Genomic DNA, 27,580 nt, shown 5'->3' on the forward strand with positions numbered 1-27,580 from the left:
ATATTCGTATGGGTACTCAATAATGAGTTTATTTATAGTGACCTTATCGAACTTAATGGTATTTTTATAATATTCCTATAATGTTCCTGTAGGAATTTATTAATTTTACTGTAGGCTAATATTAGCCTACAGCAATATTAATAAATGTAATATTAACAAAAATTTACTGTAGCATTACTAAAGGGATACAAACGCCAAAATGCCATTGTTAGCGATACACGTGGTTATTGTTGTTTACATTTATTATGAGACTTGGTTGAGGGCCATCTGGCTCTCAACCAAACACCGGTTAATTAAAGAACACGATTAGCGTGGAAGCGGTGCTGGCAGGGATCAAACGACTCTCTCTCTCTCTCTCTCTCTCTCTCTCTCTCTCTCTCTCTCTCTCTCTCTCTCTCTCTCTCTCTCTCTCTCTCTCTCGCACACACACACACACACACACACACACGCCAATAACAATGATTAAGGAACAGCAATGCATGGGACTTCATTAATTGATTAACTGGCTGGAGAGAACTGCTACTGCGTGTCTATCTATCTAGCTATCTATCTATCTAGCTAGCTATCTATCTAGCTATCTAGCTATCTATATTGAATAGTTAGGCAATTAAATATAAATAGAGATACATATACTTTTGTAAATATGCAAATTTAATATAAAAGTTTTTTTTATTCTTCGTGAACAATTCTGTTTCACTAAAAACGACTATTTTTTTGTTTTTATAAACTTACAAATAGGACTGTTACTTTTTATTATAGGCCTGTCTAATAAAATGTAATCAGTTTAAATATTTTCAAAAACATTTTTTATTTTATTTTATTTTTTACTTTTTGAAATTGTCAAAATAGTTTATACTATTTTAGACATTATATATTTTATGTTCTTTTATTTAGTTTTTTTATTATTACTATTTATCGCCACATTTTTTGACGTTTTTTATTTTTTACCCAGAATGCGATGACGTTGCACAGGGCGACGCGGCGGCGGTGGCCAAAGTAAAGATGGCGGACGTGTCGGGGACCGAGCTGTCAGAGGAGAAAGAAACCGAAATTGAGCTAAAGAAGAGACAGAAACGGCCGTGGGACGACTTGCCCAAGTCGGGTAAAATCGGTATAACTCCAGAATTGCCCGAAACTTTGGGATTTTACGATCTAAATGCTGTCAGAAGGGAGCAACGGGAGCAACGGGAGCACCCAGGTAAACGTCGGGTTCCCTTTCCTTTCCCCCCTACTAGCTTACTAACGTTATCTAGTTAGACGGATCAAATGCTGTCCTTTAGCTTGCTGACCAGGTTAGCCACTTCTGGTGCCATACTGGCTTCTTAAATATAATGTTTTTGGTTATTCTGAAGCAGTATGAGTAAGTATAGCTGCAGCAATAATACAATAGTGACTCCTGTCTTATGTCAGCTGAGTCGAGCTGTCAACGTGTTGTTGTTGACATTGACGGTTAACGTTAGCTGTATTAACTAAGTTAGCTAACCGTCTCTTGTAATTTGGGTTCCCATTCACAGAACTGGCTTGTACATGTAATCCTTTTCGTTGTATGGCGCACACAGTACCTGCCATCTCTGAAACTAGTATTGGGATTTTTCCCACACTGTCTAGTATAATGTCTGAAGTAAGTTTGCAAGAACCGCGCCTAGTCGTCTAGACAGCAAAGTTCATATCAACGTTACTGAAGGGCAACACTCGGTCACCATGATCTGTTACTGCTGTAGAAGTGGCAGTTTAAAGCAGTGATGTAGTAAACTTAACATCTCGCAGGTTGATATTTTGTTATCCACACATTCCCCTCTTTTGGGCATTCTCAGATTATGTTGTAAGCATGGTAAGCATGTGTAATGGGCTCCAGACACTACCATCGATCATCATTTGACTCTGTACATTGCGTGTTTACCATGTGATGTCCAAGTAAAGTGCCCATCAGATGACTTAGGCAAACGGTACTAAAAATTGCTCAATATGCAAACACTGAAGATAGCTGACATGGTATGCAAATATGAACAAGAGGGCAAATTACATTTAAATAAAATTATCTGTTTGCGATCCCGAGGCTGGGTCCTCATAGCCTGGTATCCAGCCCCTATGAATCGCAGTTTTCAGCACTCTTCGAATTTGCATGCCGATTCATAAGGAATCTGAATGAATGAATTAATTAATCTTATGAACCTTATGAATCGCCATGTAAATTCGAGTGCTGAAAACTGCGATTCATAGGGGCTGGACATCAGGCTGGGGTCCTCAGTGGTTCAGGCTCCTTGTTCTTCTGCCCTGGTCACCCTGTTGGTAATCCAGCCACGCTTTTGGGTGCTAACTTTACTTGAACCCCTCAGGCTCTTTTTTACTTGAACCCCACAGAGCTTTTGATCATTAAGGTGTTTCACCTCTGATCACCAGCTCTCTGTGCGAGGTTAGACTTCAACAGCAAAACTGTTGAAATCGAGCCCACCTAACACTGTCTGGTCAAGAGATGTTTGATGCACTTTGAAGTCGTCTGTGTTCAGTTTATGAACTACGACATGTTTGACAGGTTCTCACAGGTTGAAGCCAAGTGGAAATGATTCAAAGACAGTATGGCACCATTTAGAGTGAAGTTAGACTGAGCAGCCAATGCAAAAAGTCAGTGCCTTTGCTGCAAGAAGAATAGACTGGAGTGAGGAATTTCTTATTACACTCTGTTATACATTGTCTGTTGTTGCCATAATAGCTCTCAAGTGTTTTAGCCCAGTTCATAATTTTAGATTTCTTTATTCTAATAAAAAAAAAAGGAAATCTCCATAGGATTTGACTTTACTAACTATTATGCAAAAATAAAAAGTTACAGGACAAAATATTGTATTATGATATGAGTTGTAGGCATAATCGTGTATGCTTAGCCATAGCAAGATAACAAAATTCACAAATATTATACTTATCTTAATTTTGCAATATTCAGCTAATGCAAAGATTGTGAGCCCAGCATGGTGAATTGAACCAAATGGTGCACTGAGAATACTGTTAAAGCCCTAGTTTTCCCCATTCAGATAAATTTCCTCCTCTTTCACTTTGCAATCTGACACTTCAAAGGTTGGTGCTCTCATTGTGTTTATAACCATGGCTGTAATTGTTGCAGACAGACAATGGCCTTGTGGTAACACTGTTGCTCTAATGTTGTTCCAGATCCGTCGCTGGCGCGCTTCATGTGCGCAGAGCTTACCAGAGGCTACTTCCTGGAACACAACGAGGCAAAGTACACCGAGCGCAGGGAGAAAGTTTACACATGCATGCGTATTCCCAAGGAACTGGAAAAGGTGAAGTACAGGCCCCCAGTGATTAGAAACACTCAGATTCTGTTGCTGCCCCCCCTCCCTTTCTCTTTAGCTCTGCATCTCTGTCTGTCTCTCTGTCTGTCTGTCTCTCTGTCTGTCTGTCTGTGCTGTCATTCTCATAAATACACACAAGGCATAGCCATATTAGCATTTTGCGGACCACAAAGGTCAGTGGTCTGTTTCAAACCCAGCAAATCCTAAGCATTAGAACCCCCTACACATACTGTACACACACACACACACACACACTCTTCAGCATTTTTTCCGTACTAATTATTGATGTATGGAAAACAGCAATGTACAAAAAACAACATTGTACTGTGATGTATGCCGTACTGTCACTGGTATATTTTGGTTGTACTTTTCTTAAGCCACCAGGTGGCAGTGTTGCAACATGAAACTTTGGTTCATCTGAACTGACAATGGGGACTATGCTTCCTCTTTCCAGGAATGTATCACATCTTTGCAATGTCACCCCTGTTATATCCTTAGCCTATGAGTCCATAGTGTTTTGCATGTACCCTGTTCAAAAATGCCTGGCCCAAATTGCTAAAATTACAATGATGCATCACAATGGCACACATAGCCTATTTAGGCTAGTTTCCATGCTTGCATTGTGGCCTAAAGGCCTATATTTATCACTGCCGAAGACTAGACTCTCATATCTCAGCAAACATCAGTCAGGATAAGTGACTGCTTAGGCTAATGTTGTTGCTCTTATTGGTTGGATTTTGCCTTCTTAGCTTGGGGGCAACTGAGGAATGTGTGCAAACACACAGACCTCAGTGACCCTGCTATGTCAAGCAGCCTCCCATAGGTATCTGACAGGGCAACAGGAAAAGTCTGAACGGTTCCACCAATGAAAAGCAAACCCACCCCCCAGCTCCTGCCACTACTTCCTCAGTGCCTTCTTGTTTTTCCAGTTAGGAATAAGAATATCTTCTTCTCTTCTCTCAATACATCCATTTTAAAATGATAAGGATATGGCCTTTTTTATGTGGAGATTTGGGAAGGTATGTGCCTGCTGCATAATTGGATTTAGGCTTAATATACGGTAATTTATTTTTTGTCTCATGTTTGGTGGTTATTAGCTTCGGCCTAGATTGTCCACAGATGTTCCTTATTTATTCTAGTGACTTATAAAGTCATCTTTTCAGGTGGTAATCTCTGTTTGATGTGGAGGTTGTTGTGTATCTCCCCAGCTGATGATCTTTGCTTGAAAACTCTTATTTACCTTTTCCAGTTAACAACCTTTATTTTGACAAGGAGAAGTTATAGTATCCTATAACTTTCTATCTATCTTACTCTGTCTTATCCTTGTTTGACATAATTGTACATCTTTCAAGCTGATGAATTTTGACATGGAAATGCTGTTGTACATCTTTCCAGCTGATGATCTTTGGCTTCTTCCTGTGTGTGGATGCCTTCTTGTACGTCTTCACCCTGCTGCCCCTCAGGGTGCTGCTGGCCCTGCTCCGCCTCCTCACCCTGCCATGCTGTGGCTTCAGGTCAGAGTCTACACACAAACACACCCGCCCACCCACCTATCCACACACACACACACACACACACACAGACACACACATATATAAACACAAAACAAAGTTTATACCATCATAAAAACCTGTACACAGATGTACGCCCACAGTCAACATAAGCTTATATGTACACCTACTTATACACACAAAATAGTATGCTTACCAATAATTAAAAAATACATATTCACACAGCAACACACAACCTGTAAACACACATATCATGGATAAACACATATTTGTAAACACATGCACGCACAAACAGATACACACACATAAATAACTGATAAATGATGGGCACGTTATTACTTTGATTTGTTTGATTTGATTTGGTATACAAGCCCGAAAATAACACAAAAGCCTCATGATACCGTCTCGTTTTTGACATATTAGTATAAAGTATATTTAAAGTATAAAGTATAAATAGTGTGTTTTAGTGTTTGATCTGATTCCTATGTCTATAGGAATCAGATCAAACACTAAAATGAGAATTTTATTTTATTCGAGTGTCACTCTACACCCATACATCACTTACTGTATATCAACTCTCAGGGTTTAGCATATTATTGGTATGGCATATTATCATACCAGGATTGTGTGCTGCCAACATCGAATCGCCATTGTTAGGCATCTGGTGTCTTAATTTGATAAACTCCAGTCTTGAAACGGTCTTGAAAAGTTTTGGATTTGTACAAAAGGTCTGGAAAACAAGGGGGAAAATGTATTGTTCAGTCCCAGTTCAGCTGTGACAACACATTGTGTGTAGCTATAGACCAGCTGTCAATTCATATATAGTGATACTTGTCGTGTTTGGAGTAATCCTGTGCTATAGAGTGATATGGGCTTGTTAACAGTCATACTAAATATACATTGATCAAAACTTCAAATCCAGTCAAGGAATTAAGATCTAGAAAAAGTATGACATTTTGTAAATGATGCAGCCATGATGTCCAACATAGTAACAGTTAAACAGCTAGACTTATATGCCCCCAAACCCACCCCCCCACCCCACCCTGTGTGATTCACCCCTTGCCTTCCTCCTCCTGCAGGGCACACACATGCCCCTACTGCAGAAGAAGCAGGTACGCTGCCACAAGCCGGCCAAGGCTTCATACTGTAAATGTTATCACTGTCCTGAATTGGATTCAACATTCACCAGTCTCTCTCCATCTCCATCGTGTCTGTTAATATGTGAAGCTTGGCACCACTCATCATGCTCCACTCTCGAAGCCACAACAGCCATATTGATTCCTTATCGGTCGGGTTTTTATTGTTTTTTTTAACTTGAATTCATCCAGGGAAGGTTTGCTGAGCATGTACTGTACACTCTTTCTCATCAACACCCTGCTTGACATTGATACAGTTACACATATTCAAACCGGAGAGCTGTCCAGTACAACCAGTCTTCCACAGTTTTGGGGCTCAAGCGCATCTGGACAGTACAGTAGTTGTTGAGTCTGCTCTTTCCCCTGCCCAGATTTCCCCAGTTGCTCTACGGATTCAACGGGGTCACAAGTCCCCTTCTCTAACAAGGTTTTGTATCACAAGTCAAGCTTTCTCTTCTTTTTCTGGCCTAGAGCTTAATGCCTAGAAATGTCAGGCTAAGATGAATGGCACATAGTGATGGCTAGCTGGAATGTAGCACAGTAGCTGATTGCACTCAACTGTAATATACATGTGAGCAACAGAGATAATGGTTGCAAATTGGAGATAGTGAGACCTGCTTTGCACAGGCTACACTAACAGCCAGCTGCAGCAGCTTTGCGACTACAGACCAGAGTGTGTGTGTTGCACATGTTGGGGAGAAGATGCTGTACAGGGAGCTGAGTTTGCCGTAGTGTCTCGGCCCTCTCCAAACCACCTGAACATCGAATATTAACCTAGACATCTTTTTGAGAGAAGCTTTTCTTTTATGCCTAATTTCATTTCTTTTACAACGCAATCTAAAAAGCTTAGGTCTTACCTTGGATCTTGGTCTAAGCATCCTTGTCATAGTGCCTCTGTCCCTGGTCCATGCATCATTTGGTCATATATGTTTACGATTTTTTTTAAAACAATGGTAGCTCTGAGTTTGGAATTTTGAAAAAACAGACAGAGGTTTGGTCTACAATATGATCACCGTTTGAATTTTGTGACACCTACCTTTACAAATACACAAAATGACAGTAAAACAAAATATTTTACATTTTAGTCATCAGAAATGCTCTAATGCAAGGTGACTGTCAGTCAAGTAAAGATTGGTTATACCTGTGACCAGTTACAGGACAGTTTCTCTTCTTATTTTGATAAATATTATTACCTCTTTCTCTCTCTCTCTCTCTCTCTCTCTCTCTCTCTCTCTCTCTCTCTCTCTCTCTCTCTTTCTCTCTCTCTCCCCCCCCTCCTCCTCTCTCAGTGTGAATTGAACACTGACCAAAAATCTTGTCAAAAAAAAAAAAGATTTGGAAAGAAAATGTGTAATCTTGAAATGCATAATGTGTTGGAGCCCTGATGCTATTCCTAGACTAATAGCTCCTTCTCATGAATCACTCCAGACACGACCACTAGATGGAGCCGTAGCCTGAGGAGTGCAAACTACACTGACTGTTCAAAAATCATAGGGGCATCTTCCTGATATTGAGTTGCAGCCCCTTTTTGCGCAATCCACATCTCAATAGTCTCAAAGCTTAAAAATCCTTCTCTAACTGGTCTGCTTCTCTTCATCTATAGATTTAATAAGGGAAATCAATAAGGGATAATGGCTTTTACCTCGGATTCACCTCATCAGTGTACTTCATGAAAAGAGCAAGTGTCCCTAATATTTTGTACATTCAGTGTATAAGCTAGAGTAGTTGAGACACAAACTGTTCTTTGGTTATGTGACCAGTCACTCTCTTTCATGCTTTGGAGACACAGACTCAGATGTTCGTCTCGTCCCATTCTCTTCACAGCTCGGTGCTCAGCTGTACGCCGATTCAGCAGTGAGACACTTGATTAAGCCAATTTACACATCTTTCTGAACTCAAGCCTTTCTTCCTCTCGCAGCCTGGAGTCAAGAGCGTGCTGCTCCTAAAATAGCTCATATATCTACACCTTCCAGCCCCCCTTCCCTGCCAGCAAACAGTTCAGTCATCTGAAGCATGGTTTATTTTCCTCTCTCATGTTTTTAGGGAGATAAAGTATAAGGGGTAGCCATCGTTTGTTGTGATGCGAGATTAAACAACGGCAACTGTAAGTTCATTTAAGTGAAGATTGGCTGTTAGAATAGTTGTTGTCTTGCCGTGTCTTGTACACTAGTAAGTAGGTCTAGAAATAGTGTGTGTAGTGATTTAGCTGCAGTGTTTGGGCTTATTTCAGTGCTACCTGTAGAGCAGTATTCAACTAGTACATTCTCTGTTGTAATTAAAATTGTAAGAAACTGCTCATAGTGAGTAAAGTGCCGTGTAATAATGCTTAGTCTTAGTAGCAGGGTGGGAAATTGCTACCAGAAAACAGCCAAATGCAGGTACATTTTGGCAGTGACATGTCTACCAGCTGCTTAAAACAGTGCATTTTGTAATCCATCAGCCACTGTGGCTGTCAGATGAAAAAGCTAGTTTCCTTCCCTGCGTAGAAGTGCGTATACTGACATAGGCCAGTCATATCGCTTACATGTCTTGAAATTAAGCTCTCTCTGGCTTTGCCCTGTCATCCCTCTCACAGTGAATTCTAAATAATGAGTCCTATGGATTTGTCAGCCTTCCCCTTTACATCCTCCTAAGCTGCCACTGCCAACCATTGCCATTAATTATGACTGCTGCATATGTTTCGAAGACATTTTTTAACATTGAAAGACATGTTTTGCTGTTTCTGTGACAGCTTAGCCTTTGTGTTTTCTCCATTTATTTTATTCACCCAACACCACTTGAAGCATTTCTGTCCAAAATGCTGTATATCCATATTGGGCACAAATTGGTGCCTGAAATATCTTAAAAGATAGATGTTATTATTCTCAAATGGGTAAGTATGTTGTAGGCATAAGTCTTCAGTAAGATAAGAAGAAATAGTCTTTGTATATGGCCTAGTAGTTATCTAAAAGCAGATTTATCTAAAAGTGCTTTACAAAACGGCATAAAAACAAGAACAGTAACAAATCTAAAAGGAGATGAAACTTATGAATGAAGGACATAACTTATGAAGGAGATAAAAAGTTTCATATTGAGTTTTACTGTTTTAGTAGCAAGTATTTTAAGAGTTGTTGCCTTTTTCCCGTTGTTGGATATCTCATTTTGGACAGAAATGATTGATTTGCACCCCTATGTGTTTCTGTATGTCTGTATCATTGCATGGGATGAATAGCGATGATCATGCATAAACTTCTGAACCAGCACTAGTCGTGATACTGGTCCTGTGGTATCTAAATGAATCAGGACTCAAGAATGAAGACTTTCTTTCAGTTGGCTTTTCAGGCTTCACTCCATGCCAGCAAGTACCAAAGACAAGTTTTGAAAATAGCGTGTGTTTATAAGTGCTTTTATGTGTACATGTGCACAGGTGTTCATATGAATATTCATACTTTTACATAGTAAAACTTTTTTTGTGCGCGTGTATGTTTCCCTGTCTGTATGATATATTGTATATCTGGGTGCAAACATGTTTAACTATACATTCAGACATTATAATGAAAGGTTTTTTATGTGTGCACTTATGTACATTTGGACACGTATACCCTTAAGTTGATCTTCCCTTGCGTGTGTATGTATGTGCGAGTGTGTGTCTGCATGCATGCATCTGTAGTGTATATTCATGCATGTAAGTATGCGTTCAAATATTCGTGAATGTAATGAAACGTGTGTGTGTAAATGTGTCTGCATATCAATACAGATGCTTTAAGTTGATCTTCCTGTGTGTGTGTGTTTGTGTGTGTGTGTGTGTGTGTGTGTGTGTGTGTGTGGCCAGCGGGTCGCGGCTGCTGCAGCCAGCACAGGTGTGTGACGTGCTGAAGGGCCTGATCCTGGTGCTGTGCTTCTCCATGATGCATTATGTGGATTACTCCATGATGTACCACCTGATCAGAGGACAGTCTGTCATCAAACTCTACATCATCTACAACATGTTGGAGGTACCGGACATTTTATATGTTAACATCTGACATTAAAACGCATAAAATAAATCTCCTATTGAAATGCATGAATGACAAGTAAAGGGAAATGAAATGAACTCCCTATTAGCTTTTAACCGTCCTTCCCTCTGTAAGGTGGCAGACCGCCTCTTCTCCTCCTTCGGCCAAGACATCCTGGACGCTCTCTACTGGACGGCCACAGAACCCAAAGAGCGGAAGCGGGACAGTATAGGAGTCATCCCTCACTTCCTCATGGCAGTCTTCTACGTCTGTATCCTTCTCCTACAACTCCACTGCAAAAATATGGATGGTTCTAAGTCTTAACGGTCGATATCGGCACAGTAGAAGCTGTTTATTTATACATGTTGCATTCCAGAGCTGCACTTTCTCAGCCCTCTATGTCCTGTTTTAGATTATTGGGTTTTTCGCCTCTGAATTGACAGTGAGGTTTTACTTCTGCACAGTATAGCCTATTTGTATTGTTTCCCTGAGCTTCTGTCCCTCAGTCATACAGTCCATGTTTAATGTTGGTGTTTTGGTGTCTAATCTGTTGAGTTTTGTAGAGCTAAGTAGGTTTACATTACATTTACACTCTAGGTATTTAGCTGGCGCTTTTATCTATCTAGAGTGAGTTACAGTGAGTGAGCAGGACAGGGTTCAGTGTCTTGCTTGAGGACACTTCAAAAGGACAAATGGCTGTTGATGGTCACACATGAGCTGTTTTGGGGGTTTAACTTGTGACCTTTTGGTTATTTTGATGGTCTCTCTAACCACTAGGCTGCCATGCTTTTAATTAAGTTGTAATTAAGTGGAGTTCTGTGCTGTAAAGCTGTTTGAATCTGTTGTTTTCCTGAGCGGCTGTTCCTCAGTCCTCCATGCCATCCTCATCATGGTCCAAGCCTCCACGCTCAACGTCGCCTTCAACTCCCACAACAAGTCCCTGCTCACCATCATGATGTCCAACAATGTAAGTGCAAACCCAGATGTGCGTACTGTACACAGCAATCACACACACACAAACAAAAGAGCATGATTTGATTCAGCACAAACAAAACATTTCCCCGTGTGCACACAAACTACATTTTAGCTAAATTATCTGTATGCAAATGTAGCTCAAAAATTGGCACATGGGTGAGGTAATGTTTCTGATGCAGCTGCAACACAGTATTTTTTTTTTTTTTCTCTGGATAATGCTGCTACTGTACCGTTCCCTGTTCTTCTTTTTCCCTCACACACAGTTTGTGGAGATCAAAGGAAGTGTTTTCAAGAAGTTTGAGAAGAACAATCTATTCCAGATGTCAAACAGTGGTAAGATAACCAATACCATATCAACGATCCCAAACTTAATACATAATAATTAGTATTGCACAGAGCACTAGTACTGACAACATACAGTACTGTTGTACCTAATTTGAGAAACAGTATTACTTTATGCTTGAGTTTTTGCAGAGCTGGTAACATTACTCTATTTATATTGTTTCACTTCATATTTACTTTTGTCAGCATGCATAAAATTTACCATAAATGTAAATCCTTGTAGAAAATGTACATAGAGATTTGGGTTTTGTCTTACTTTTTACAAGAAAATTTTGCATCAGAAAAATATGTCCTAAAGGAACACTCTTTGTAGTTTCAATTCCCTCTCTTCTTTAAAAATATCAATGGCTATTTGATGAAAGAAAAAAAAAAAAGAAAGTGTATTTTTTTTTTGCTTTTGAATCGAAACCCTGATACCCTGGGCTGGTATCAGCATTGAAGTCAAATTTTTTGTATTGTGACAACACATTAGCAATACGTAGCAATATGTGTAATGCACATTTTACATTTTGAACATATAGTTGATGAGCTTATCCAGAACAACTCAGAATGTGTGTTAGGTAAAATAAGCTTCAATTCCGTAGATCGCCAACATTACAAGCAACCAACAGTAATGAGTACAAGGGTCAAAAGGTCACTGCATCCTGATACTAAGTAGAACAATTTCTGAAGAACAATTCTATCTGTAATCTTAAATTAGAAAGAATTAACTCTCTCAAAAAAGTTACTTTTGAGCTAATCTTGGAGACAGAACTACTTCTCTCAGTTTCTCTCGGGTAAATGTATGTGATATTTTCTGCTTCCTAGGGAAATGTTTGGCATAAAACCATAATGAAAAACCTTTAAAACAAGTAACAACCCCAGCATACATGGGATTAATTTCTCTCCTTTACATAGGAACGCTTTGTGAATCTATTCATTTGGCTTTGATAAGAAGAATAGAGACGCTCTACTATAGATGAAATGCATTCTCCAGGCTCCTTTTTATTCCCCAAGGCAGCATGTTTTCATCTCGCCGCTGCTATTCTGTAGCAAAGACAGGAGAGGACAATAAACCTTAATCAGCTGTCATTTCCCTCTCACTGTTCACTCACATCTTTGAAGATTGACTGTTTATGGAGCTGGGCTTGGTCCTAACTAGCGTGGTATTAACAATAAAGATGATGGTATGCAAAACATTTATGGATGCATCTGGAAATTGCACTAGATGGATGCTTTTAACAGCCGTTGCTGCGGTAAGACTAAAACCTATTGTAGTTGTGATGAGCAGCTGTGATGAACCGCATAGTGACTTTTATTTCATAGCACTTTTCTTTACATAGTTACAAAGTGCTGTAAAACAAAAGTAACAAAACTGACTCCCTCAAACCCATAGCTCATTAATACCCATTCAGCAAGATTCAGAAGCCAACAAACAAATTAATAATACTGCTACCAAACACTGAGACCAAAAAAGTAAGAGTTAAATGCAAGTTTAATGCAGTTCTGCAGATAGTTCAAGTTCAAGTTCAGTTCAATACTTTATTGCCATCTCAACTTGGTTGATTGGGATTTGCTTTGGCAAGCTCACTTAAAACAGACAGTTAAAAATGAACCACAAGATGTAAAACACTTAAAGTAAGTCATAAGGTAGAAGCAATAACATACCATAAAACAAAATGAAATACCACAACTCAAATACCATAAACTAAGAAATATGTACCATGGGGATAAAAACTGTATTGAACAACCAATACACCTGTCATATTGCACTCTCCATTAGATCTGATACAGAGTTTACTAATCATATTTCCTCAGGCGGATTGTTCCAAAGTTTAGGGGCCCTGATTTGCAAATTTTATTATTTTATCTTGGCAGATATCAAGGAACGATTCACCAACTACGTTCTCCTGCTCATCGTTTGTCTCAGGAACATGGAGCAGTTCTCATGGAACCCAGGTAATTATTTAATACATTTAATTTCCCTCAAGCTATAGTTCAATAGAAGAATATTCCTTCTTATTAAATGCAAACCAATAGGATATACTGCCCCAAGTTTGTTCACCATATTTTGGTTATTTAATGCAAGTTGAACTGTGTCCACCTCAGTGAAGGGGTCAGTGCTTGTCATGGGAAAAAATACGCTGAGCAGGTCCTTTCCTGCTGTTTGGGCTGACCCGCCGTAACACCTTCGGCAGCTCTCTCCGAAAAATCCCAGTGAATGAGACAGAACAGTGCGAGGGAAGAGTGCTGGGCGTTACCGTATGACAGCTCTCTGAACACAGTCAGCTCCTCCTGCCACTCTCCCGGCCAGGAAGCACACTAGCTGACAGACTTGGCCTGTCAACAGCAATCGTAACGCTGATGTGCTAATACTGGCAGAGCTAAGGCCTTCTGTCGCTACAGCGGCAGCCCCTGCAGAATCCCCCTTTCATGGATTTATCCGGCATCCATCCTGCTTTAGAACTGCAGACACTTTTTTGTTAATGTTATACAGTCGAACCAAAGCACTCTCTCTCAGCTGATTAGCTATCAAACACTTTCTGGTAGATTTAGATGACTGAAAAGAGAGCAGAAGTTACCTAAAAAATTGTAGAGATATTCCTTGCCAGTAACTTAAGATACAAAAATGGAGTAAAACCAGGAATTACCCAAAAAACTCCCTTAGTATTTTACGTTACTGGCAAGGAATATCTCTAGTAGGTATTTTTGTACCCGCCAACCAGAGAACACCTGTTTTTGCTGTCCTCTAATACCTCAGATGCAAGAAGCGCTCCTTTCTTATTCTTTTTTCAAGAGAGCAAAAGTTGTTTTGCACATGTAGTATGGGAAATATATATACAGTACGTGTGCCAACCTTTACCAAAATAATCTAATCTAATAATCTAGTTTTTATTTTCTCTGCTATAAGGTATTGGGTCATGTATTGTACTTGGACATGGTGACACGGTGCTAGTAAAAGAAATGTATATGCATAATCAAAAACTCATAAATTGTTTAAAATATGAGACCGTATTGAATTGAGTGAATAATTATATTTAAATAGTTTTGTTAGTTAGTTTCTAAAATTTGTAAAACTTGGACTTTGCTTGTGTCACCGGTTTTAATCCTGGCTGAGAAAATCTGAGCAGGGGGAAGTGAATGCAACACCCCAGTAACTGACAGCTGGTCAGCAGTACAAGACTGGTGAAGCTCCCATGTATGGATGTCTTTAATGGGTTTTGTTCAAAATGAAGAGTATACTTGCTCAGCAATCCTTCCCTGGATAAATTAAGGTTAAAAGTTATTTCCATGCATCAAGTAGTTTCCTGTGCCTCTCTTTTCCCTCAGACCACCTCTGGGTGTTGTTCCCTGATGTCTTCATGGTTGTCACCTCTGAAGTTGCTGTTGACATCATTAAACATGCTTTCATCACCAAGTTCAACGACATCACTGCAGATGTAAGGACTAAAGCTGAAGATCATTATTTCTGAGAGTTTCATCCACCGACTAAGATGAGCTTTGAAGTGGAAAATTTTGCTGTTAAGTCGGCTGTTTATTGCTTCAGTGATCTTATAGATTGAAATGCAAGGCAAAGTTCAGCCAACTCATTTTATTTACTCCATATATACGTATTGAAAATCAATTTCCCCTCAGCTATTTGTTTGCTAGTGCACTGAAAGATTTTGAATTCATCCTAGAACCAGCCAAATGTTCCTGAATATTAGCCTCTAGCTGAGCAGATAGTCTACGCTGCCAGCTACTTTGGCAGGTAACTTGCATTGTTCAGTCCTATTCTGTGCTGAAATCTATTTGGCGGATGAAACGGTGAGCATGGCTGGTGAATTTTGAGATGCACTAGGCACTGCAGCTGGCGGAGCAAAATTTTAACTCCCTGCCCTGAAAATAACATGTTGAAATTCAGTTGAGGTGAAGGCTCAGCAGAGCAGGGGGAGTCTGCTCTCTTCACGTCTGAGGGATTAGTCTGCGGTTGGTCTTTGCTGAATTTCACGCCGCCTTAAGCAGCAAACATAGTGTTTCAGTGTTTAGCCAGCCGTCCACTTTGCCCCGTGCTTCCCCATAGCGAGCCTTAACAAGGGATGCACAATATTGGGGGGGGGAAACAAACAACATCTTGCAATTTTGTCTGCTGAATATTGTAGTTGTGATATGAATTGCAGTGTATGTGGACAGAGCTTTTTACTACATGATCTCTTTTTCACAAAAAGAAAATGAGATGGTAATTCTTGGTCTCAAGTATACAGTGGATATATAAGTATAAATGACTTTGTGTACATATTCTTGTGAGAGAAAATGAATTCAGTATACATTTATCTGGGATATTAACTGTGAAATCTACAGTACTTTACAGTACTTTTTTCTATCAAAATAGAATTCAAGGAATCTATGTGAAAATTCAAATTAGTGTTAAGTGGTAATTCCCTTTTCTTATGTGGGCTGATTTGACTCTGGGGGAAAAACATCTAGCATTGTATGACATATATTATTCATACTTCATATTTAAGTAATAGAGATACATTTTGAGTAGTAGTTTTTTTTGGGGGGTTTCACAGATAAAAAGGACTAGATAATCCTTGTATCGCCATATACAGAGGGTTCACAGTCACTGCTCATTCTCTTATGTCATTTTACTATGGGAGTCACTAAAGAAATTAGAAATTGGATTGAAATAAAACTATTGAGAAGTGCTCCCTCTGTACCCTTCAAACATTTGTCAGCTTAAGTAAAAAAAAAAAAAGCCGGGAATGTGATTTTGTGATTTGATGGTTTGCATAATAGAATCTCCAGTGATTACAGGGTGTCTACAAATGATGTTTAGAAAAATGCAGTTGGCGGCATATTATAGTTGTAGCCATTCTGAGACGAGACTTGTTTGCTCTCAGACTCTGAACATTTCTTTGCCTTTCTCTCCCCCAGGTGTACAGTGAATACAGAGCCAGTTTGGCCTTCGATCTCGTCAGCAGTCGACAGAAGAATGTAAGCAACCGTCCCTTTTTCATGCCACAGTCATACCTACATAAACAGCATGGAGCCCACAAGGCTAATCAATGGGGTTTTGTTGAGTGCTGTAATCTATCCTGTCTGTCACTGTGTAGGCTTATACAGACTACAGTGACTCAGTGGCTCGGAGAATGGGCTTCATCCCTCTGCCTTTGGCTGTTCTGGTAAGACAGGCGGCAATCTGTTGCCATTCATGTACTCTCACTTGCAGTATTGTCACGCACAATGCTAAAGTAAGTATGTATTTAGGCTGCATGTACACCAAGAAACTCTCTTTACTGTGCTTGATTATTTATTTGTTATTTACGATGGAAAGGATGTGCTGTTGCATGTTCCTGGCCATACTAAGAATTAAAGCTACAAAATGCAACTTTTTGACCTTTTCAAGTAACAATAAATAAACAGGATATAATCTACGTTATCAATCTACAGGTATGTCTGTCTGTGAGCCTGTGTGTACATCCCTAAATCCCCCCTGTTTGCCTGAAATTGGCTTTTCAGTGATGCTTGGCAAGTTTTGGGTCACATACCATTTGTTGTGGGCATGAGCAGCGGTGAGCTGGGTTGTGGCTATTAAGATGAGGCTAGCGGCAAGTCATAGCAACAACAATGGTGGAAAGTAGTGAAAAACAAAAGAACAGCAAAGCTAATCATGTGACAGACAAGACCCGTTAAAAAACACGACAAACATCAGGTAGGTCTTTTTTTGGGGGGGGTTGTATTGCAGATTGGCTGCATTCATCGCCTGTAGAGGCTTTACAGATGCCTGTTACCTCAGTCTCAGGATAGATGCCACAAGGTACACAGCTCAGCAAGATGAGTGATAAGTGTTGAGGTGGGAACTTGATCAACTGAGGGGGAAGAGGGTCGGGCTAACAATACACTTTCTGCGTCAGGGCAAAAAGTTGCATATTGTTGCTTTTACATGGTTTTAGTGCAAAGCGCACCAAGAGCTAGAGGTTAAAAATATTTAAAACTTTTAGGAAAAGAGCAGCGTGCCTAAAATTGTTTTCTCCATCACATAGCAACAACAGTAGCTATGATCTCACAGATCTCAACTTCTCTCCTCTCTTTCTAATGGAATTTTTTTGTCCCAAAGTTACTGGGCATTTATTCTGCCTTTTCTGTTTTAACAGCTTATCCGAGTGGTGATGAGCTCAGTGAAGTTACAGGGAGCTCTGTCGTACGCGTGTGTGTTCCTCTTTTATCTTGGGTAAGACTTAACAATTCTGTTAAGGTTATAATGTTGTCTACATTTTGGTATTACAGATGTTATTTCACCCTATTTCGCTTTCACCCTACTTACTCCCATGCTTGCTCCCTGATTGGATAGTCAAATGAGATGCTAATCCGTCCATTGGTTAATAAAATGCCATGACAAAAGAGGGTCAAAACTCACAGCTTTCTCACAAATGTAATTGAGTTTTGTGTGTGCTTGTTTCACCTTCTCAACAAACAAGGCTGCACTCAAAAATTCAGGAATACTCTCTCTATCTGAGTCTCTTGATATGCACTCAGACTGAAATTATCGGTGCACATTTTTTCCACTTGTTCACAAAATATTATGCACAACTTCAAATCTTTTCTTGCATGTGGGAAAATAAAATCTAGTTGCTTGATTTTTTTTTATCAAATCTTTTTTACACATTCACACATAGGCATGTATTTATGCAAATTTATTTCACACATTCAAACATGATAATTCAAAAGCCTAAGTCTCAACATTTTGAACATATTTCTACAAGCTTAAAATCCTTTAGACTCTAATTTGCCTTCATTGTCTACAGTTCCATGCTTTTGCTTGTTAAAATGCTGTACTAATTTTGTCAATATTCAATGATCAGTGAATGTTTACTTGTTTGAATGCATGGTTTGCAAGTAGTAAGATTAAGCATTTGTGTTAAGTACAGTGTGCCATTACATTACTTTAATGCTGCTCTGTCCCATTTGGTTTTAACACGCACACACACATACTCACATAAACACAGTCTCTTACACACTCACACACACACACAGACACCGTCACATACTCACACACACTCAGCCTCAAACACACACAGTTACATAAGCGTTAACACGGTGCCCTCACGTTCCCCCTATGCCGAGCCGCTGATAGCCTTGCTCATTCTCATTTCCCCAATCCCATCGGGCTTGTACCATTGAAGAGTTTCCCTCGGGGGGGGGGGGGGAGAAGACAATGTTGTCATCTCTAGTGCCGTCTCCGTCCCTCCCTCCCTCCCTCCCCCCCGTCATTTAAAAATAGCCTTGGCCCGAACAGACCGCCGCGCCTCGGCAAAGATTCAGCATCGCTCACGCGCTCTCGGTCCGAAGCGGCCTGTCACACCGAGCCGTGCTCCACAGACCTAGATGTGTCTGTCTCTCTCTCATCACGGCGTCGTATTCAGTCATCGCCGAGGCCCAATAGCAAAGACTAGAAACACAAAAGGACGGCACGCATCAACCTCCGGGTGTCAGTGGTGGGATGTGATCAGTGGCGATTGCAACCAGATGGTAGAATGGATTCATTATAGCTGCGGCCCAGCTGAAGGCAGCTTTTTGGGAAACTCTCTTATAAATCATGGAATAACAGTGATGGAAATTGGAATAGGGCGTTTCAATTATGTCTGAAATGATAATCTGATTATTTTGGTAGATGTTGTGATTAAAAATTGTCAAAGTCCTTGCACACAACCAGCTTAAATTGATGCTGGATCCATCGAACAAATGGATCCAGCAGTTTGTTTTTTTTAAACCTTTATTTATCCAGGCAAGTTAACTGAACAGCTGTGCTGTTTTACAACACCACCCTGCTTTAAATTCATACAGTTTCACACATTCCCACCTGGGAGCTGCCCAGTACAGCCACAGTCTTCTACTGTTGCCAACTGAGCAGCTCCAACAGTTGGAGGCGAAGTGCCTTGCTCATGGGCAGCTCGGCAGCAGTTTTTCATTCACTTTCCCCATCCAGTTGCTCCGGTCATAAGCCCACTTCCCTAACGGCAGCCTCCTCCCTGTGCAGGCTGGTGACGCTCAAGGTGCTGAACAGCATCGTACTGCTGGGGAAGTCGTGTGTTTACGTCAAGAGGGCCAACATGGAGGACAAGCTGTTTGAGAGGCCCCCGTCCGCCCCCTCCTCCTCCTCCGGGAAGAGCCCCAGCAAAGCCGACCAGGCCAGATATCCCAAACCTTCAGGTAAATTGCACACAGCTTTGTACCAATACTGAAACTGAAACTACCACAGTGCTTCTTTTGAGAAACCTTACTGTACTAGAGTTCTGCCATAAAATTCACACTCATGAACGTAAATTCCTCTAAAACAGGGGTTCCCAAACTTTTTCAGCTTGGGACCCAAAAGAGAAATTTGGTGTTTTTAGTGAGTCTAAAAGCTTGTTTGTTTACACACAGATGAAGTACGCCTTCAATTTTAGCAGAGCAGGCTCCAGTTAACTTACAGTAATATGGCCGTTCATTTGGCCCTTCTGTAGCATTGTGTGTCAGCAAAATATGAAATATTTCCCACGTAATGTAGTTTCTGTTCGCCTCTTGAAAAGAGCTATGAATGTAAATTTGGAGATTGAAAAAAGAAAAAAAAAAACGTAAAAAGTTTCAAATGTCTAAAAGTTTGCCCGTAGAATTATTGCATTTTAAACAACTTTCAAGTGTTATACCAGGTTATAATATTGTTTTTGAATCATACTAAGATACCTGGGCTGGCTTCGATACTGAAATCATTTTTTGTTTTGTTTTGTAAACTCTAATTCAAATCACAAGGAGTAATTACACACTTGTACAGTAGCTTCAATGCAAATAATACTTAAATGCCATCAGGTTTATTGGAAAGAGGGAACATACAGGTTGATCCAGTTGCAAGGGGGGAGTGTTTCCAATCACATCTGCATAATTATTCAAACATCTCTGCTTGATAACACTCCATCCTGCTGAGTAATTACACTTTGCAGAGCTAGCAGGGTTCCTACAGTCTTACAAAACCATTGCCATGGAAATTTGTTCATAACTGTTTTTCTTTTTGTTTTGTTTTTTGTTCTGGTCAGTAGTGCAATGTCAAGCTTGGCTGCTTGGACTAGTTGCTTTTGATGGGATAACCCAAATAATTACATAAATCCCAAGAGTTACGCCTAGTCCTGTCAAGACCTGTCAAACCAGCTTTTTGAATAAATATATACACACACCATTTGAAAGTAAATGCTGACACATATTAGGCATTAAACATTCTCTGTACACTCTGTTATCATCATAGAAAATTCATGGAAATTGATTAGCAAAAATGTGTAGGAACCCTCAACTAAGGTCATTTCACATTTATCTCATGTGAACATGCACTCAGAACATGAAGTGATTCATTCTGGTGCAAGCTGGTTTTGCAGCCAGCTTGCAAACAAGGATAGAGAATACATGAAATTGATTTGTTTTAATGCTGTGGAAGCTTTTACATTTTGGAAGTCACATCCCATTTTTCACAACTGTTCAGAGCTTAGGTGCCGTCCTTTTGGCTCAGTCGGCCAGCGCTGCGTTTCCCAATGACAAACGCTCCTAGTGGTTACAAAGGTTTCCTACCAGCGATTTTAAGAGGGTTCGTAGATTTTTACACGCATTGCCCAAACTCGCACTTAAGATAAGAGTGTCGTACCATAAGTGCATCTTTGTTCGTGTTCCATTTCTTTACGCTTCACCACTGTGTTGTGCAGCTGATAAACAGAGGAGGAAGGTCTTGGGTAGGATTTAGATGACGGAGAGCGCGGCACATTGGGGTCTGGAAAACACTTTTGACAGGTATATGTAAATGCTTAGTTGGTTTATGGTTGATTGAAGGCTTTTGTTTTGCAGGCATTGTTTTCACATACCAGTTAAAACACTATTGTGTAAAGCCTGGGACTCAGGTGTTCTCACTCTGTTATTGTTATTGAAGCACTTTTTTTTTCACCCTCACTTCAACATTCCCCAGGGTTTAGTTACCTGCATCAACAGCCACCCATTTTTTTAATATTATCTCACCTTTTCCCTACTGCCTGAAGTTCATCAAATCAACAATTAAATCCATGAATTATGCCCTGAAAACTATAGCCTGCATTTCACGTTTTTTTATAAAATGTTTGCAGTTGGTGTTTTTCACTCTAGATAAATGTTTTATCTTGGTTATAAACATTGTGTGCATATTTTGCTGTAGACTACAATCATCACTGGCACTCAGAATAAAGCTGGATCATGATCTTTTCTTCCTTCCGATGTTCTTAGCGTTCTACAAGTGGTCAGAAACCCGCCGTAACCCTAAGATGCTCCTTACAATGTACTTTACGAACATTTTAGGCTTACGATGCTTTTGGGAAACGCAGCCCAGAATGGATATTATGTATCTGCCATGTCCTGGGTTTGAATCTGCCCTGGGACTCTTGTTCCACCCCCTTTCTCACCCATCTCACCCCACCCTCTTTCTCACCCATCTTTCCTGTGTCTCTCTACTGTGAAGTATCTAATGAAGCAGAAGTGTCATAAAAAATAATCTTAAAAAAAAAAAAAAAATGTGCAAAACGCTCGCTCTCATTTCCTTACCTTCCTCCTGTTAACACAGAGAAGAAAGCACTGTTTGTTTAATGTCTCGCAATACAGCCAGTAGTATTGATTTATATGAGAGCTACTAAGTAATGTTGTCAAGTCTCACATTTGTTCATTACATGTGCCACACTTGCTAAGACAGCGCTAGGCTTATTGACTCATCCCTTCGAAGAGAAGAGCCATGTTTATATTTACATTTTCAGGCATTTAGCTGACACTTTCATTTACATTTTAGGCGTTTAGCTGACACTCGTATCCAGAGAGACTTGAGTCAGCAGGTGGGGGCTCAGTGTCCGGCTTAGGGAACTGATGGGCACATACTAACTGTTGTGGGGATCAAACCTGTGACCTTTTGGTTACAGGCCAGTCTCTCTAACTATTATTAGGCGATATCTTATGAAATGGTGAATCTGATTCATCCGAGAAATCTGTGGCATAAAATATATCTGCGTTCCCAGCATCATTTTGTCAGACATCGTTTTGTATTCCAAGTGGCTGCTCTCTAAAGCAAACTTTTAAGAGCCTAAAGAAGTGTTCATTTGACCGTGGGAAGGAGTATTATGGACGCTGCATGTTGTGCAGCTGTTTGGTTTTGTGCTTGGGGTGGTGGAGGTTGGCTAGCTGGAGAGTCAAGGCCAGGATATAATCTGTCAGGGCTTTCTCTTTCTCTTTCTTTTCTTTTTACAGTATGTTTAGCATGTCATGTAATCTTTCTTTTTTTATGTAATGTTCAATCTCTAACTTAGTTCCGTTGCCTATTTGCATTCGTGAATATAGCATTTACAATACAGTATGAGTAAATTCATCAAATACAAAACATTCTCATCAACTGACTCATTGTCCAGTAAAAGTGATGCATCTTTGTTGCTTCGTGCTCAGGGTCCAGCCACATCAGTTTTGTATACATACATTCATAAAGCACATGAAAACTTGATTCAGTTTCAATTTAACAAACTGAGCACTGACTTTCAGTTAGGGGTGCAATGGATCACAAAACTCACGGTTCAGATTGTATCACGGTTTTGCACGGATCGGATCATTTTTCGGAGCAGCACAAACAAAAAAAAAAGGGTTAGGGTTAAATTAATTTAAAAATGTGCTACTTTGGCTCTGATGCAGCCACCTTTCTGTCTGTAGTCACCACTCTGTAGTCTCGCTCCATGTCCCGCCCACAGCACTATCTGATTGGTTACACGTCAACACGTCAACACACAGCCTATCAACACTGAAGGCTCTGCCACAGACAGGCAAAGAGACTGGAGCTTCTCCGAGCCGAGCTGTGTGTCAAAGGGAAGGCAGCATATCGCCGAAGTTGCAATAAACATCACAATCTTGTGATCTATTTCAATGATGACAAGCATGCCCAGTTTCCCAGTTACACCACTGAAAATGCCAAGTCATAGCCTATGGGATTTCACTCAGTGGAGGCGAAAGCGACGGCTTTTAAATCAGTCGCTCTTCATTTTTTTTTCTTCCCTAACGCAATCATTGCGCTTCAGAGTAAAACACAGCATGCGTCTGTCTTGTCTGTATCTTTTCACTGCAACTCTGCATCGAGATTTAGGGAATTATTACTTTAAAAAGTAACAGCGGCAGTAAAACTGTATTTCACACTATGATGGTTAAACTTTGCAATTAATCCGCGGTTCACATGCGTGCCGAACCGTGGGGGGGATCCGTACGGATCACAGATCAACTACGGTCCGTTACACCACTACTTTCAATATTATATCATTTCAATTTTTACATATCATGTAATCTTGCGTGGTTTTTGCCAGTAATGTGACATCAGATTAAAAACAAGTGAAACATGAATAATGCAGCCGCCCATTGGGCCAATCAGCAACAAGATGAATCATTCCTGTAGCAGTTATGGCCTTTCAAAGTTTGAAATTTTGACCTTTAATTATAGCCTCCCCATCAGGCCAATCAGTGTAATTTGTCTGGCACTAACACAGTGCCAAAGTGCATCATCCCTCCAAAATCATACCAGTGGTATCTGAGACATTTCATTAAAGTTTAAAATTTTGACCTTTAATTATAGCACCCTCATTAGGCCAATCAGTGTAATTTAAAAAGGATAGCTGGATGTGCGTAGCAAGTTTTGTGTCAGTATGGCTTAAAGGTGTGGAAGTTAAAGCCTTTCAAAGGCTCCCAAAAAACATCATTCACTCGTTCATCCATTCAAATATTCACGTATTCATTCAGAATCATGTGAATAACACACACACACACACACGCAAATAGACACACATACTCATACAATTGAAAGTGGCAGTATCTCCCTGTCATCCGCTTGCAAAAGCCGAGCAGATCTTTCCTCCGGTGCGTGGCGTCGACCCGCCTGCTGCGCCGAGCCAAGAGCTTTAAAATGACAAAGACCCTGATGCTGCATCATGTCATATCAAACATCAAAGCTTCTACCAGCGCTTTCAACTGATTCTGGTATCTCAGAAAACAGCCGTTACAAGGCCTAAGGCTCCACGATCTAACATGTACACTATAATAATAATAATAATAATAATAACTACTAGTGGGAAAAGGAGAGTGTGTCTTCTTTGCTTCTCCTTCCCACATATTTTGCTGTTTGGGATTTGAACCGGCGACCCTCGGATCCTATGCTCACTTCTCTAAACCCTGAGCGGTTTTGGTCCACGGCTCAGGGTTTGCCTGCTGCTCCAGTGGATTCACTGCACAATTATGGCCATGTGCGTATCTTACGTCTTTATAATGATCTGGATTCGCTTAACACTGGAAATGCCATCTGTCTAAACGGGATGTTTCTGTCCTAAAGGTGAAGATGGGTAATGAGTGGTTTTCCCTCAGCCACTCGAAGGCATACGGTGGTTAACTTTTATTAAAGCTATCTTGAAAAGTAGAAATGGAGAACTCATTTGTGTCTGTGTATATACTGTATATGTGACCCGAATAACAGCTGTTCTAAATCTTGTGTAATGTCAACCTTTGAGTTCTTGACAAGGCGGTTTATTTACACATATAAAGGATAAAACCCAGAAAGAAGAGACAAAAAAATCAAAAAATCCAATTTGTGTAGGTGAGGGGGAAAAAAAGATTTCCTATAAAAAAAAGAAAAAAAAATCTCTCACCTCAAAAGAAACAAGAACTCTAGGTGACAGACAAAGACAAATGGGATAACAGAAACTAAAAGACAAGGGAAATAATAAACATAGCCTTGTTGCAGTGGATGAAATTGTAGGGGATGTGAGAGCGTGGGAGAGTGTGTGTGTGTGTGTGTGTGTTTTGTTGGTGCACTTACTGACCATTGACAGTCTAGAGACGAGGCTTAATTTGCTCTAATAAGAATTCACTGCAAACTCAACACTGAATTATTCAGATGAAACTGAAGGTAATAACGCACCAAAGCCTGACATTTTCTAATATTCTGTTGGTCTGCAGTGTCTCTGCTTGTTTTCCATCGCCTCTATCAGATGTGAAATTCTCTTAATGCCATGCCCAACACACACACACACACACACACACACACACACACACACACACACACTCTCACACACACACACACACACATACAGTATAGGCACAGTAGATTGCAGCAGTTCTGCACTGTAAACTCTCAGTGCAGCTCTGCCTGCAGTAAGAATTGGAAGTTTGCCGTAGCTGGTTAGCCTGAGGCTGGGTGGTTGTCTCTATAGACACCCGTGTTAATATCTAATGCTGCTTCACTCAATTCTCTCTGATATGATGAATTATTCTGTTTGGTTGGCTCTCCTAATGCGATGTAACTACACTCACACTGTGTGCGCTCATACTTAAAAGTCCAATGCGGGGTTTTCTCTTAACATAATGCAGTGGATTGTGAGAGTGACCAGCTGCTCCGTGGCTCCTGACGGTTTGCTTTTTGTGGTTTAATTATTTCTCCTCTCTGCCGCTTTGAAGCCGAGCAGTGAGGTGGTTCTGGGTTGCCTGAATTTGAACCTTGGCGAACCCAGCAGGTAGAATAACTGCCGACCACTCCGGCCTCAACAGTGGAGTCCATCTTCAAGCCTTCACATCTCCCTCTCCCATTCTTCTTCCTCCTCTTGCTCTATTATTCTCCTGTCTGGGTTTATCTAAAAGAAATCCCTTCTACCTCGCTCCTTTGCTCTTTCTCCTCTCATTTATTTTCCGAGCACTTTTCTATCTCAGATGATCGTTTTAGGGTTGTAGGAATGGTTTGTTGAATAGTTGGGGCACTGTGACTCTGACTCTATCACCTCTTACTATTAGTTGCTTGTGATGTTAGTAATCTAGGAATTTAAGATAATTCTACTGTTGCATGTATTGTAATTTGCTTTAGCCAAGGTTAGGGTTAGGGTTATGCTTTACAGAAGCATAATATGACTAGTAAATATCAGCACAGGTTCCCGAATGGTAGTGAGTGGGAACGGTAGTCCCTCCTACCACGCCAAGGTCCATTTAAAAAATCGGGCAATTTGTTTTTGCCTTGCTTATCGGCAAAAAACACATACCAGAACATAGAATTTGAGACTTTATTACTAATCGATAGGATGTTCTGGTAAATTTGCCATGTATATAATTCTCCAAACAGCTCAAACAACAAACAATAAAGTTAGTTTTACAGAATAAAATATACTATACCATTGTACTACTGTGTTTGTCAGTGGATTAATTCCAATCAATCTGCCTCTTTAGGTGATTCCAAGGTGGAGCGGATCCCTGCCACTCCTTGCAGTACAACATCCTCTTCCTCCTCTTCCTCCTCCTCCTCCTCCTCCTCCTCCTCTGTGACCGCCCAGCCCGCCCGCAGGACGGACTTGCTACCTGCCCCGCCAGCTGACGCCTCCCCCGCTGCCCCCGCCAGCCGCCCTGCTACTCCAGAGCCTGAACCCGAGCGTCCCACGCCTTCGCCCTCCCAGGAGGAGCAGGAGGAGGCGCAGGGAGGCTCTGAACTGAAGCACAGGACTCCCAAAAAGGATTTGCTGGAAATCGACCGCTTCACGATCTGTGGTAACCGCATCGACTGAGCGCCGGCACCGGCTGACCTAGCGATGACCACTCAGGAGAGGCGGGGAGTCGGCGGCGCCTCGGCCCGGCTCTCCCGGCCAACGGCAGCGGGAAGCAGAGTATTTATTAAAGTCAGTGACAATACAGTAAGTTATTGTGGACTTGAACAAGCGGGTTCAGATGATCCTGCTGTTCTTTTGCTCCCAAAGTTGAGGGGTTTTGACGAAGCAAACTGCGGTTGGCTAATAAACAGAGGGAGAGAGGTTCAAAGTGGCGTCAGGGTAGGCTGGTATGTGTGTGTGTATGTGTGTATGGAGGTTAGGATGATATGTGGAATGTGTGAGTGTGTGAGAGAGAGAGTGTGTGTGAGTGTGAGAGCACTCAAGCACTTCCTGTATGAGCAGCACTGGGACCATAGGAGAGAAGGTTTTCAGTTAGCTCAGCAGCCAGCTAATGGACAATCTAGAAGAAACTTGCAGACGGCCCTTGTATAAACAGTAATACCTGAAGCATTTTTTCCAGTATGAAGTTTTTTCCAAGTAAAAATCTTGGGTGTCATCCAATCTTATCGACCCATGTTGCAAGTTAAGCTAGCCAAAACAGTACAGAGCAGAAGAGCCTTGGTAATCAGAAACCGAAGTTGTTTGAACAATCCAGACAAGACATAAAGATCTGAAATAAAGTATTGAATTTTGAAATGGAGGATTTGTAGGAAACCTGTGATTTATCATCGCAGTCTGATCCATGCAAATCGACCAAGGCAGTGTAACTGGTTGAAAGATTTAAAGGCTTCTAACAGGTTC

General features: G+C 40.7%; 1 protein-coding gene across 1 annotated transcript; it reads left to right on the forward strand.

The window, feature by feature from the left end:
- Positions 1 to 1,002: 1,002 nt before the first annotated feature.
- Positions 1,003 to 27,053, forward strand: tapt1a (transmembrane anterior posterior transformation 1a). Its single transcript, XM_071542579.1, has 15 exons — positions 1,003 to 1,198; positions 3,163 to 3,293; positions 4,701 to 4,819; positions 5,896 to 5,928; positions 9,764 to 9,926; positions 10,062 to 10,197; positions 10,796 to 10,893; positions 11,165 to 11,234; positions 13,101 to 13,181; positions 14,553 to 14,662; positions 16,140 to 16,199; positions 16,319 to 16,387; positions 17,360 to 17,436; positions 19,243 to 19,415; positions 26,466 to 27,053. Exons 1-15 carry the CDS (start codon positions 1,003 to 1,005, stop codon positions 26,795 to 26,797), a joined length of 1,848 nt encoding a protein of 615 aa, XP_071398680.1. The 3' UTR covers positions 26,798 to 27,053.
- Positions 27,054 to 27,580: the final 527 nt, after the last annotated feature.

The sequence above is a fragment of the Centroberyx affinis genome, unplaced genomic scaffold (assembly GCF_046629955.1).
Source record: "Centroberyx affinis isolate AG114_WGS23_722 - 3 ecotype Tasmania unplaced genomic scaffold, CSIRO-AGI_Caff_v1 ptg004126l_1, whole genome shotgun sequence".
NCBI classification, from domain to species: Eukaryota; Metazoa; Chordata; class Actinopteri; order Beryciformes; family Berycidae; genus Centroberyx; species Centroberyx affinis.